Here is a 14065-nt window from a genome sequence, read left to right as displayed (position 1 = left end):
ATTGTGTGAGAATAGGGTGAATGGGGGCACATTGTCCGGGTGACTGTTCATTGTGTGCCCTCACCTCAAGCCTGTCAATGACCAACAGATGAATCAGGCTAATGGTTAAAACCAGGAACCACGGACAACGTTTTCCCTCTTCAATGATCTGTGTTCAGCCCAGCACAGGGTTAAGGTCAGTAACACGACTTGGTCCAAGAATCATACCCAGATGCACTAAATGAACTGCTAGAAAGGAGCCTTCCACCTCTAAAGTATCACCAGCCTCTGCCCTGCCTCAGTATATCTGCTGCTGAAAACCTCATTCACAGAATCACCGAATTATTATGGTGCAGAAGGAGGCCATTCAGCCCAACATGACTGCACTGGCTTATTAGGTGATCATCACAACCTCATGCTAATCTCCTACTTCTCCCCCCATGCCCTTGCACATTATTTTTATCCAAATAATCAATCAATGTTCTCTTCTCAATGCCTCAATTGAACCTGCTTCCACCACACTTCCAGGATTATTCGGTGAGAAAAAATATTTTTCCTCACTTCACCCTTGTTTCTTTTGCGTACCACTTTAAGACTATGCCATCTTGTTTTTGTTCCTTTGCAAGCAGGAACAGTTTGTACCTATCTATTCTGTCCAGCCCACTCATAACTACCATTGGATCTACTCTTAGCCTTCTTCTGTTCAAGGAGAACAATCCCAACTTCTTCAATCTAGCCAAATATCTGAAGTTCATCTTCCTTGGAACCATACTTGTAAACTGCTTTTGCACTCTCTCTATTGTACTCACATCCTTCCTACAATGTGGTGCCCAGAACTATACACAATACTCCAGCTGAGGTCTAATAAGTGTCTTGTACAAGCTCAATATCATCTCATTCTGAAGAAGGGTCACTGGACTCAAAAGATTAACTCTGCTTTCTCCCCACAGATGCTGCCAGAACTGCTGAGTTTCTCCAGCAATTTCTGTTTTGTTTCAGCATCACCTCCCTGTGTTTGTATATGTCCCATTAATAAAGTACATTTTACTTGCTGCTCTCTGTACTGTCTTGCTACTGCCTTGTGCACATATACATCCAGATGCTCCTGCTCCTGCACCCCCTGAGAATTGTACCCCTTATTTTGTAATGTTTTTCAATTTTCTTCCTATTAAGTGCATCACCTCACATTTCTCTGCATCAGAATTTTAACTGCCACATATCTGCCAATTCCACCAACTTGTCCATGTCTTTTTGTGTCCATTCATGCCTTTGCTACATCTAGATTATTCCTGCAGACTCCAGGCTGGCCTTATATCTTGCAACGACAATAAACATGACCTCATCCAAAACTCTGCTGCTCCTGTTATGTTCTAATGTCCTTAGACCATAACTTGCAAACATCACTCCTGTGACCAATTTTCGTTCCTGGTCCAATAATTTAAAAATTCTCATCCTTGTTTTTAAATTCCTCCATGGTCTTGTTTCCTCCTGAACTCCCTTTAACCTTCAACCACCTCACAAGCCTCTGAAGTTTCTGTCCTTCTTCAATTCTGATCTCTTGCACATCTCAATTTTCATTGCATCACCATTGGTTACTGTGGCTTCAATTTATGACATCCTAATCTCTGTGGCTTTCTCTCAGTCTCTCTACTTCCTTAAAATCTAACACGTACAAACACTGTTTACATGCTTCCTACGTGACATGGAATCAAATTGAATACTGTATTCAGTGAAATGCCAAGTTTTCTGATGGTAAAGAAGTTGCAAAATTGCTGTTCGTTATAAGCTTCTGGCTAATGAAAGTTTTTCTCCAAATTAAATGGAAGGGAAAGAATCTACTTTTAAAAGAAGTTGCATTTTCCCTTTTTGTTAACAGTAGATTGATTCTTGGAGAGTTGCATTTACAGTTTGGGCCAGCAGAGGTGCCATGGAGACAAGGGTACCATTTCCAGGGTGAGAAAGAGCTGGGATGAATTGTACTGCACAAACTGCTTTACGGTTTCAATGCGTGATCTGGTTAATTAGTTAGCATTTGATGTTTTTGAAAACAAACTCTGCTATCCAAATTTGGTAAGTGTTGAATACATCTGTTTAATTAAAGGACTGAATGCTTCATTATCGTATCTTTGTAGTTTTGTTCCAAAAAACAGCGAACAAATAAAATTATTTTTCTAGGTCACTAAATTAAAAATTAGAACTAAATTTATTTGCAAATCTAAAACTAAACTGAGATTCAAATTCAAGATAAAATCAGAACCATAATGAACAATATTTCTGGGACAGAAAGAGTATTTCATACCTTTATGAGCCAATACTGCAAATTGAGTCAGGCAAAGGGGTATATTTAAGTGCCACAATCAGGAAATCATTGACAGTAATGCCTCGAATTTGTGATTTGGCATCATATGATGTTTCTGTCGGCACGGACTGACAAAATTGCCTCCAAACTCTCTCATTTCATCCTGAGCTGTTGTGCTTTATTTTTGAAAATTCCCAGGAGCCTGGTAGGATTAGTGAAATTGGAAATTTTGGAAACATGGCATCTGAAGAAAAAATGTCTGAAAAACTAGAATGAAACAATCTGGAAAAGATAAATGCATCATAGGTACCAAAAAAGTTAAAACAATTTAGATATTATAACAGAATTTCTTTTAAACACTGTAAGTAAAGTCATAGGATGATTTCCATTCTAAGTCACTTGTTAAGTGCAAATAGGCACCTCTGAATGGTCTACAGTCTGGGAGTGTTTGATGGGGACAGGGTTGAGGGGTCTTTACTTTCAGTTTAAAAGAGTAGAGGAAGTTTTATTCTGTACCTAACCCCTGCTGTACCTTTCCTGGGAGTGTTTGATGGGTCAGTAAAGAGGCACATTTACTTTCAGTTCAAAAGAGTGCAGGCAGCTTTACTCTGTATCTAACCCCTTGCTGTTCCTGTCCTGGGAGTGTTTGATGGGGACAGTGTTGAGAGAACTTTGCTTTCCGTTTACTTTTAGTTTAAAAGAGTAGAGGTAATACGGGTGTGGAGTGTAATTGAGATTGCCAACACTTCCCGCTTGTGTTCCTGGAGTTTTCATTAATTGACCCCAGCCTCCAAATGCTCCTCCTAGTATAAGAGACCTCAACACCAATGTTTCTACAATGAATAAATTAAAATGTTTAAAGCAATTGACAATAAATCATAAATTTTTAATGACCTTAAGGTTTTTCTCTTGAGTGTTGCTGACAGCAATTGTCTCCATTAATCGTCAATTTCTGGACCCTTTGGGTAAACAATGGTCAGGAAGAGGCAATAGAGCAACTGATAGGTCGGGGCTTAAGGAAGTGATGGAGTCAACTGCAAACTCCCCTCAGGAATTATAACTGACATATGCTGCAAATTTACCTTTTCAAGCTGGACTACAAGTCTCTGTTGGTTCTCTGCACCATTTGCATTATTATGTTTTCAAAAACTGTTGTAACACTTGTAAAAAAAAACCAATAAACTTAGAAATACCCAACAGAAAACTTCACAGTCTATAGCAAAATAAAACAACAGCATTTATTTAGCACCTTTAAAATGGGAAGATGTCCTAATGTTCTTCAAATTAATAGCAAGAAATCAAGGAATGATTCTGAAGTAAAATGGATTAAATTGTGAGGATGGGTTGCAGAGACCAGAATTGTATTCCCTTGAGTATTGAAGGTTAAGTGGTGAGTAATTAAGCTAATTGAATCAATGCTTATGGTAGAGCAATGAGGTCTTGACTTATAGCGGGTTCCATCCTGCCCCCTGAGCCAGAGGTTCCAGGTTCAAGTCCCACTTCAGGACTTGATGCCAAGGGTGTAGCCAAGCAGGTTAATAATCAAGCTGCTTATCTTTTCAATCTGTGCCAATGGCTGTTGGAAAGAGCAGGAGAGATTCCTGATCAGCCAAATGGATGGAAAGGAAATTGGAGCCTGCGTCATTGCTGTTCATGGCCCCAGGCTAGAGCAGCATGTCAAGATGCAAGTTTTGTGAAATGTAAGGGGAAGCTGTTGGTTGGGTGACCAGTGTGGATCAGATTGTTATTAACGGCATGACATTCAATCCTTGTTCTAGACAGACACATTCAGGACCAGCCTCCTTCCCCATGGCAGTGCTGTGGGTTGGACTTGCTCATCAAAGAAAATATTTTCGGGTAACAGAGGGTGGTTTGCATGTGCAATGAACTGCACATTCCAAGGTAGATGCAGATACAGCTACAACATTTAAAAGGCGCTTGGACAGGTATATGAATAGAAAAGGTTTCAAGGGATATGGGCCAAATGCAGGCAAGTGGGACTAGTTTAGTTTGGGAAACTTGGTCAGTATGGATGAGTTGGACTAAAGGGCCTGTTTCCATGCTGTATGATTCTATGACTCTATAAACTATCAAACTCCCCTTTAATGGGGAGCTGCAAACAAAAGGGTGTGTGGGGGCAGGATGGTGTCAGGAAGCACATTTTTCTAAAGATTTCATTCATGGAATATGGGTGTCACTGGCTATGTCAGCCCTAATTGCCCAGAGGGCAGTTAAAAGTTGAACACATTCTGTAGGTCTTGAATCACATGTTGGCCAGATCAGGTAAGGATGGCAGATTTCCTTCCCTAAAGGACATTAATGATCCAAATGGGGGGTTTTTACAATTAACAACCGTCACCATTAGACCAGCTTTTAACTCCACACATTATTGAGTTGAAATTTTGCCATCTGCCATGGTGGAATTCAAACCCATGTCCTACAGAATGTTGACTGGGGAATTGGATTACTAGTCCAGTGATATAACCACTAAGCCATCACCTCCCCTGAACCTCTTCAAAGGGTGGTGGAAATATGGAACTCTTCCCTCCCCCCAAAAACAACTGAGGCTGGGGGTCAATTTAACATTTCTGAAATGGATAGATTTTTTATGAGGCAAAGGATTGAATGGTTTTGGAATAAAAACAAAGAACTGAAGATGCTGGCAATCTGAAATAAGGTAAAGTGCTTGAAAAACTTGGTATCTGGCAGTAGCAGTGGCAAGTTAATGTTTCAGGTCCTGTGAACCTTTTAAACTCAAAACATTAACTCTGTTTCTCTCTCTACAGTTCCTGGCAGACTTGCTGAGTTTCTGAAGCTCTTTCTGTTTTTGGTAATGGCTTTGGAACCAAGGTTGGTAAATAGAGGCAAACTATGGATCATCCATGATGTAATTTAATGGCTGAATAGGCTCACACTGGGGCTGGCCTGGATGGGCTAATTGTCTTCTTAAGTTAAAATTAAACAAAGAATTGCAGAGGCTGGAAATCTGAAATAAAAAGAGATATTGCTGGAGAAACTCAGCAGATCTGGCAGCATTGGTGGAGAGAAAGCGTCAGGTGTGACCCTTCTTCAGAAGCCTCTACCTTCTCTTCATGGAAGCCTTTTCCTGACTTGCTACATTTAGATACTAACTATAAAGGTATTCCCAGGATCAATTTGTGAGATCAAAGAATGTTTTGGAGCACAACAAGCAAAAGAAAATTTTGAGGAAACTAAAATGTAACTCAAATGGAAGTGAAAGAAGAACAGATTTTACACAAAGTGAGTTAGAAAAGAATGCCTTCAACTAGTAAATCGTTATCATTTGTGTTAGGAAGAAGCTGACCAAGCAATTTGCTCTTTGCTAAAGTTAGAAATGGAATCAGTCTCTTGAGGGAAGCTCAGGCACGTGAACAGCTCTGTCACACTGAAGTACTGAATGGTGCAGAGTCAGCAGTGAGATTAAGGTGCTCCTGTTAAACCAGTCCCCAGTGCATTCAGGCAGCTGTGCAACAAGCAGTGAATTTTAGCAGCATCATGTGGTACAGACTGGGACACAGGACACTGAAATCTGAACCAGAGTGAAATATATTTGGAACAGATATTGGGGATATATGCAATAAACTCAAAGGTTAATAAATATTTGCAATAATATCAGACTGGAGGGTAGAAAAAAAGATTTGTGCTTATTTAAAAATCATTCAGAACTTCAAGATTCCCAAAGTACTTTACAAACAATGAAGGACTTTGACATGTGCCCTGTAGGAAACTCAGCAGCCAATTTGACCACTGCAAGTTCCTAAAAATAGCAAATGATAATGGACAGAGAGCACAGAATAGGGTTCAAGCTATGTAGGCTATGGTAAGATTTGTGGCAGAATCAGACAAAAACTCCAGCGAGGCCTATCTTGACATCGGAACACCTCACTCCATCTTTTATGCTTTTCACAAGCAGGAAGTTTCTCACTAGGCAACCACAAGTTGCCAAATAAAGGGGATTTTTGTTCATAAAACACGTTGTTGATAGGCCAATTCACCTCATGAATATTCAGCTTCCAGTCTCACCAAAATCACCAAACAAACTAGATGTCGAAGATTTTCATCGTGGAAAACAGGGCAGGTATCTAGCATCTTCAGCCTGCCACTTGCTCCAAAGGACTTGCCTATTGCTTAAGACCAAACAGAATGATCCACAGGCACCAGCTGAACGTAATCCTAATCCACAGATATTGGTATTGGGCATCTGCCAATCTAATGTAACCGTTAGGGTATCTCCCTGATCCACGTGCAGGTCACTCACACAGCACAGACTTGTATTGCAAGGCATACTAGCAAGCTCACACTGAAAGGCTACTACGTAGACGCGGTATGCACAGGGACTGGCACCCAGGTCACAGATTGACCAGGCTGCATCTCAGGGCTGCTACTTTGCTCTGTTATCCTCGCTTTGCCATGCTGTGCCATGCCTGTTAACACATTGGTGTTTCTGTCAGAATCAAAGACTATCAAATTGAAGTCCTCATTAGTGCAGGCACACACAGACAGGTTGCTTGTTAGTAAGGGACCTGTATGAAGTGGATGGACATCTTGCTGCATGGCACACACTAGACATCAATCTAACAGCTACAGCGTGTGCCTGCTGTTTGCGCGGTAAACACACTGAGCGTTCATTCAACCAATGGCCTTGTCAGAAACTGGTGTAGACCAGGCCTCAGTCCAAACAAGAGATAACCAGTAACAACAGTCTAGTCTGCACACTGGTTCTGAAGAAGGGTCACTGGACTTGAAATGTTAATTCAGTTTTTTTTCTCTTCCTTGATGTTGCCAGACATGCTAAGTTTCTCCAGTAATTTCTGTTTTTGTTGGTTACAGATCTCCAGCAATGGCAGTTCTTTGTTTCATGTTAGCCTAGTGAATCTCTTACAAACTGCCTCCAGTGACAGTATATCTTTTCTGAAATATGGCTATGAAAACTGTACACAGCACTCCAGGTGCGACCTCATCAACACTTTGTATGGTTATGATAAGACTTCCCTATTTTAAACTCTGACCTCTAACCATAAAGGCCAAAATTTCATTGGCCTTCTTGATTACTTACTACACCTGCACACTAACATATTGTGTTTGAAACACAAGAATGCCCAGAACCCCCTGAAATGCACTTTTTTGGGAGTCTCTCTCCATTTAAACAGTAGGCTGACTTTTGATCCTTCCTACCAAAGCGCATAACCTCACAATTTCCTATATTAAACTCCATCTGACAAGGCTTTTCCCAGTTACTCAACCTATTTATATTCCCTTGCAGATTCCTATGACCTCTATGATTCACCACAACTTGCCCTACACCAATCTTTGCACAATTACCAAATTTGGATACATTATGCTCTGGCCCCTCCTCCAAGTCATGAATATTGATGGTAAATAATTGACGATTTAGGAATGATCCCTGTGGCTGATCTCATTGAGATGTGAGTGACAGCAAAACCATCAATGTACATTACAAAGTAACATATTACGTGAAGCATTTTGAGATGTGCAAGCTGTCAAGATGGTAATAATATTGCAACGTATATGAAAATGTTATCAGGTAATACTCCCCTGAAGTCCTTAGATACATTATTATTTTAAAAATTTTAAAAATGTTGTTCCTGTGGCTGTAAAAGGTGTTCTGGCCAATATTTATCTCTGAATATTTCTTAAAACACATCATCTGGTCATTATAGCTTTATTGTTTATGGACTTTTTTTGCAGGCAAATCAGCTGCCACATTTTCTACATTATGGCAGTATTTAATTTGATTTAAAGAGCTTTAAGATGCTAATCCACTTTTTGTGATGTTGTGAATTGAAAAACAATTATCTTAAACATCCAATGTAGAGGACAGAAAGAAGCCCTTTTTAATCATATCAATAAGAGAGGCAGAATTACTTGGTCTTTAGGGACCTTTCTGCACCTCTAACAATACAGCTCTCCCTCAGTATGCATCAAAATGACAGCCTAAATGATGCACTCAAATTTCTGGATTGAGGCTTTGAACATTTCACCTTCTAAGCCAGAGGCAGGCCCTTGAGTCATGGCAGACACAAAGAATAAATTACATTACAAAAAATACTTTGTTGGGGCAGAATGTTCAGAAATATGCCCCCCATGCAATGGTTGAGTTTGTGAAAGAAGTGGAGATTAGTCATGAAATGGTCATTAAAATGCAACACTATTGAATATCCATGAGGTAATCGTACTATATGGTATGCATCCAGGACTACTTTTGTATTATTCGATTATTGGAGCATTTGCTCCAATCCTTAATTGTCCTTGAGAAGCTGGTGGTAAGCCAGCTTCTTTAATTGCTGCAGTCCATGTTCTGCAGGTACATTCATCCAATACAGTTAAGGATGAAGATCCAGGATTTTGATCCAGCAGCATTGAATGGGCAGACAGTCATTCTTAGTCAGAAATGATTGGGGAAACCTGTGAGTGGCAGTTGTTTGATAATGTAATGGTTGTTGATGCTGCATTTCGTTCACCCATTCTCCTAATGTCACACATCATCTGTGGGTAGAAACAAGGAGGCCTACTCCAATTTTCAGAGGGAGCAGATGGATTTGTATCAGCTCCCTAAACGCCAAGTAATTCTGCCTGTCCGGGTGTAGTCGTACTTATTGTTAATATGCCCTCCATGCTAAATAAGAGTAGTGCTTTTTCTGTAGACACTCTATGATAGTGTACCCTCGACCACTAATCACTAGTTAGAGGCAAAACAGCGGAGAATTGGTGGCAGTGAACTACCTCAAACAACTCTTACCCAGTGCCACAAACTGGTGGAGGTGGTAAATACCACAAAGTGCCAATAGTGGTCACCTGGGGAAATATGACAGTGATGATCCCATGTGTTTGCTGCCTTTTATCTTTCTGGTGGCAGACTTTGCAGGTTTGAAGGCGTTACCAAAAGAGACTTGGTGGATTTGCCAGCGAGTTAACAAAATGTGGGCTGAGCCAGGGAGGTGTTTTTGAAAACTTTACTCAGTTCATTAAATGTGTTAAGTAGTTCTAAACAATTAGAAAATCATTGCAAATTTTTTTTTAAAAGGGCCAGCAATATAATCCTGGCAATTATCAGCCCATATGATCAACATCAATAATACAACAACAATCTGAGAATCACTGAAAGAAAATATGAAAACATAACAACAGTCAAGGCACTCATTCCAAGTTAACATCAAATTATGAACAGCAGGTAATTGTCTAACAAATTTAGTGGAATTCTTTTGAGGCTATACTTGAATTGGATGCATATAATGTTATGGATATTAGATTTCTGATCCTCAGAATGCATTTGAAAAGATCTGTCACAGGAAATTTATGACTAAGATGCAAGGAAGGTGTCAAGCTGTGTCCACGTTGGGTAAATAACAGGAAAGAAAATTCAAAGTAATAGATATGCTAATTGGCCTGGTTTGACCATAAGCTAACGTAGGAAGCTGTTCTAAGATCTCACTTGTTTACATTTTAATGAATGTAATTAAAAGTTCTGAGTTGAAACGCAAATATTAGAGGATTTTCTGTTCTTTATTTTATTGAATGTAAAATAGTGATGAGTGGCGCCTGTGATTTTTCTGATATTTCCTGTCAGTGAATGAGATTCCCCACAGGGATAATCATTTCTAAAATCCACATTCATTAATGAAACTATCCAAAATAATGATTAAAAATATTGACCTAGTGCACCCGGCAATAAGAAAAGGTCGAAAAATCAGATTTATGATGTTACAACTTTTACCCCAAGCCTGATTCTTCCTATGATCAATGCTCCCTGAGGGTCTGTGGATGCTAATTAGTGACTAGACCCATTGACTTCCAATTCTGGACATTGCTGCCACACATGGACCTCAAAAGTCTGCACAGCAGTAACAGGAGCAGCAGCAAAAATTAGAGGAAATGCAGGTTATGATCCTATCTGATGTTGTTACTGGACAAGTAGACTTGGCTTTAACAATAAAAGAGAAGTTCATTCTGCAAAAGAAAATAAAATAAAATATACTAAGCTATTTACATACAACAAAATTTGAAAGATTTCAAAGCACACAGTAAAAATAAAATATTTCATTTATTGTTCAACTGCCAGAGAATTCCCTTCTGTATTACTGGTTCACTATTGCTTTCAATTCCTTATCTTGAGAGCTTGATAGCCTTTTCCTTGAGTATTCACACAACCGAGCTTAGACTTTCTCAGCTTTGAATAACCCCCTTCAGGGTTCTGGTCTGGAACTTCAATACTAAAACTTTTAAACTGAGGTACCCCAGTACTTAACTTTTCTGAACTAACTCCTTCATACATAGAACCTCAATTTGGATCTCTGCAAATTGAAATCTGAAGCTTTCCAAGCTTATGGGGCTTTCCTCTCAGCCAAATAAAAATCAATTTCTGATCTTTCTAACTGAAAGCGAGCTAATGTTCTTCAATGTTTTGTTTGTCCATTCAGAAATCTCCCTGCTTACTCTTTTAAAATAGATCTCAAGATCACTTTTGATCATATCCCTTTAATTTTTTATATCCTGAATACATTTAGTTACTTCTGGATCTCTCCAAAATCATTTAGTGTATCCCTACCTAGCTCCCAATCCTAATTTTTTTCATCCTTGTTTTTTTAACCCTTCACAATGGTGAACAATTCAGCTGGGCCAACTTTATCAGTTTCCTTCAGTTAGCTTTAAAACTATAATGACAACACCTTGAAGTCTCTTGTTTGGAGGAACCAAGCCCATATTTCCTTAACCATTCTTCTTACTTTATATGCAAATTTACAAACATATGAATTAGAGGCAGGAGAATGCGACTTGCCCCTCAAAACTGATCCATTATTCAATAAGGATATGGTTTATCTGATTATTCCACATTCCTGCCAACCCCGATAACTATTAACCCCCTTACTCATAAAAATCTATCTGCCTTTACCTTAAAAATATTCAAAGTCTCTGTTTCCATGTTTTTCAAGGAAGAGAATTCCAAAAGTTCAAAACCCTGTGAGAAAATAAGTTCTCCTCATCTCTGCCTTAAATGGATGTCTCTTTATTTATGAGCAGTTACAATTTTAAATTTTTCCACTCCAGAATCATGTTTATTATCATATTCTTCCTCTAATTAAGTTGCAGGAACTGCATTAGTGCTTCATGTGGGATCCAATCAAAGCCACATTGCAATGACAGTCTCTTTTGATAGTTCCCTGACTGCTCCATCAATCATGTGCTGATATTTTTCTCCAATAATTTCTTGGTCTCTTTCTCAATCAGAATCATTACAAACAGCAAAGGTTCACCTCCAATCCCTCTGAATAAAGCACAACTATAACAGACAAGTTGTTGGATAGAAAGAAATAAAACCAGATTTCAAACATTACCAAAACTGCAAGATAGATGTGATTTGAAGTGGGAAAACTGAAACAGGAAGAAATGAGAGCAATTAACAAATTTGCATCATGCAATGTCCTTCACAGTCTCAGGATATCCCAAAATGTTTCATAAATAATTGATTATTTTGAAGGCTTGTCACTGATTATTTTGTTGACAAACTACACTGACCTCTAGGGCTCCTGTAGACATCCATAACTTTCTTGAGTTTCAATCATTCAGTGTAGGATACAGTCTGTAGCCCATGAATATGTGACAGGCTTGCAACATTTTTGGATTCCTCCATAAAGTACAGTTCAATATGTTTTCAAAATTCAGTCATGGAATGTGGACTTCACTGGCCAAGCCAGCATTTATTGCCCATCCCTAGCTGCCCTTGAGAAAGTGATGGTGAGCTGCCTTCATAACTTCTGCAGCCTATTTTGTGTAGATACATCTCCAATGCTTTTAGGGAGGGAATTCCAGGATTTTGACCCAGTGACACTGAAGGAACAGTGATATATTTCCAAGTCAGAATGGTGAGTGGCTTGGAGGGAAATTTCCAGGTGGTGGTGTTCCCATATGCCCTTGTCCTTCTAGATATGGTGGTCGTGTGAATGGAAAGCAGTGTCTGTGGAGCTTTTGTGAATTCCTGTAGTGCATTTTGTAGATAGTATAAGCTGATGCTACCGAGTGTCAGTGGGAGAGGGAGTGGATATTCGTGGATGTGGCACTGATCAAATAGCTTGCTTTGTCCTGGACGGTGTCAAGGAGTACTGCTGGAGCTGCACCCATCCAGGAAAGTGGGGAGTATTCAATCACACGCTTAACTAGTGCCTTGTAGATGGTGGGCAGGCTTTGGGGAGCCAGGAGGTGAGTTACTTGCTGCAGGATTCCTAGCCTTTGACCTGCTCTTGTAGCCATTGTATTTATATGGCAAATCCAGTTCAGTTTTGTTCAATGGTAACCCTCCCACCGAACAGGATGATAGTGAGGATTCAGTGGTGGTAATGTCATTGTATGTCAAGAGGCAACATTTGGATTCTCTTTTGTGGAAATAGTCATTGCCTGGCACCCATGTGGCATGAATGCCACTTGTCATTCCAAGCCTGGATGCGGTCCAGGTCTTGCTGGATTTTGGTAGGGAACTACTTCAGTATCTGAGGAGTCATGAATGGTGCTGAACACTGTGTAGTCATCAGGAAACATCCTCACTTCTGAGCCACTCCCTCCTGACTGTATACCAGTGTGCCTCTACCTCTACTGGCTCTGTCCTGACAGACATTGATGGTAGTGTCCGGAACATTGTACGTAGGTTTTATTCTGTGAGCATGCCTATGTCAGGTTGTTGCTTGACCAGTTTGTGAGACAGCTCTCTCAGTTTTGGCACTAGCCCCCAGATGTCACTAAGAAAGACTATGGAGTGTTGCTGGGGATAGAATTGTCATTGTTGTTTCTGCTGCAAGTGTCAGTTCCAGGTGGTCCTTCAGGCTTCATTCCTCTTTTGAGATGCTTCAGTGGAGTGCATTTTGATGAAAGTTTTATTTGTAAGCGCTCAGCAATTTTCGACGTGAAGTTAAATGAACAACATCATTTTGCCTCATATCTATATCAAATTTTCAATGCTTCTATTTGAACCCTTTGACTGCTGCTTGGAAAGCTCTGATATCTCAGAGATGATTGGATTTGTTTGTATTCAGCTCACATCATACAACAGTGAAATAAACAACATGACGATCAAAACCCGTCTGACAAGGACCAGTGTTAGTGCTGTAATACCAGACTGTAGTTGTTGTTCTGAGAACACCTTGATTTTAAAATTATAACCCATGTTTTCAAATTCCTCCATGGCCCAATCTCTGTAAACTCCTCCAGCCCCACAGCCACCAGAGTTCTCTCTGTTGCTCTAATTCTGCACTCTTGTGTGTCACTAGTTTTAATCATTTCACCATAGACAGTCACACCTTCAGTTACCTGGCTTTAAGCTTCCTCCCTAAACCTCTTGTTTGCCCTCCTCCCTGGGGATGCTCTTTAAAACCTACCTTTTGAATCAGGCCTTTGGTCACCTGTCCTCAGGTCTCCTTGTGTCAGCCCAGTGACTTATTTGGTTTCATAGGGTGGAATTTTTGCAGCCTCCAAACAGTGTAGCCAATGGCAAGAAAGTTGGGAAAATATAGCAAGGACAGTAAAACTGAGATTCTTGACATCATGAGAGAAAGTCCGATTTTGTGCTTAATTTTTAAATGGGTAGATGACTTCTTACTAGTGAGTGGTGAGGGGCTGATTTGTATGCACTGATACCTCATTATTATCCAGTCTGATCTCATTTCTATTTTCCCCAGTCAGCAGAGAGAAACTCAACAGCACAGGTTTCTGACTTGAAAGTTTGAACAGTTACCTGGGATCCTCTGGTGCCTTCTCCAT

General features: G+C 39.9%; 1 protein-coding gene across 1 annotated transcript in view; it reads right to left on the bottom strand.

Annotated features, from left to right (window-relative positions):
* The window catches only part of LOC109932884 (probable G-protein coupled receptor 158), a 111813-nt gene extending 97748 nt beyond the window's left edge, over window positions 1-14065 (bottom strand). The window contains exon 1 of the mRNA XM_048614424.1: window positions 14040-14065. Within this exon, the coding sequence (XP_048470381.1) occupies window positions 14040-14065 (26 nt within the window). The remainder of the gene's footprint in view (window positions 1-14039) is intronic.

The sequence above is a fragment of the Rhincodon typus genome, chromosome 30 (assembly GCF_021869965.1).
Source record: "Rhincodon typus isolate 14 chromosome 30, sRhiTyp1.1, whole genome shotgun sequence".
Classification (NCBI taxonomy): domain Eukaryota; kingdom Metazoa; phylum Chordata; class Chondrichthyes; order Orectolobiformes; family Rhincodontidae; genus Rhincodon; species Rhincodon typus.
This window is presented reverse-complemented; position numbering and strand designations above follow the sequence as displayed.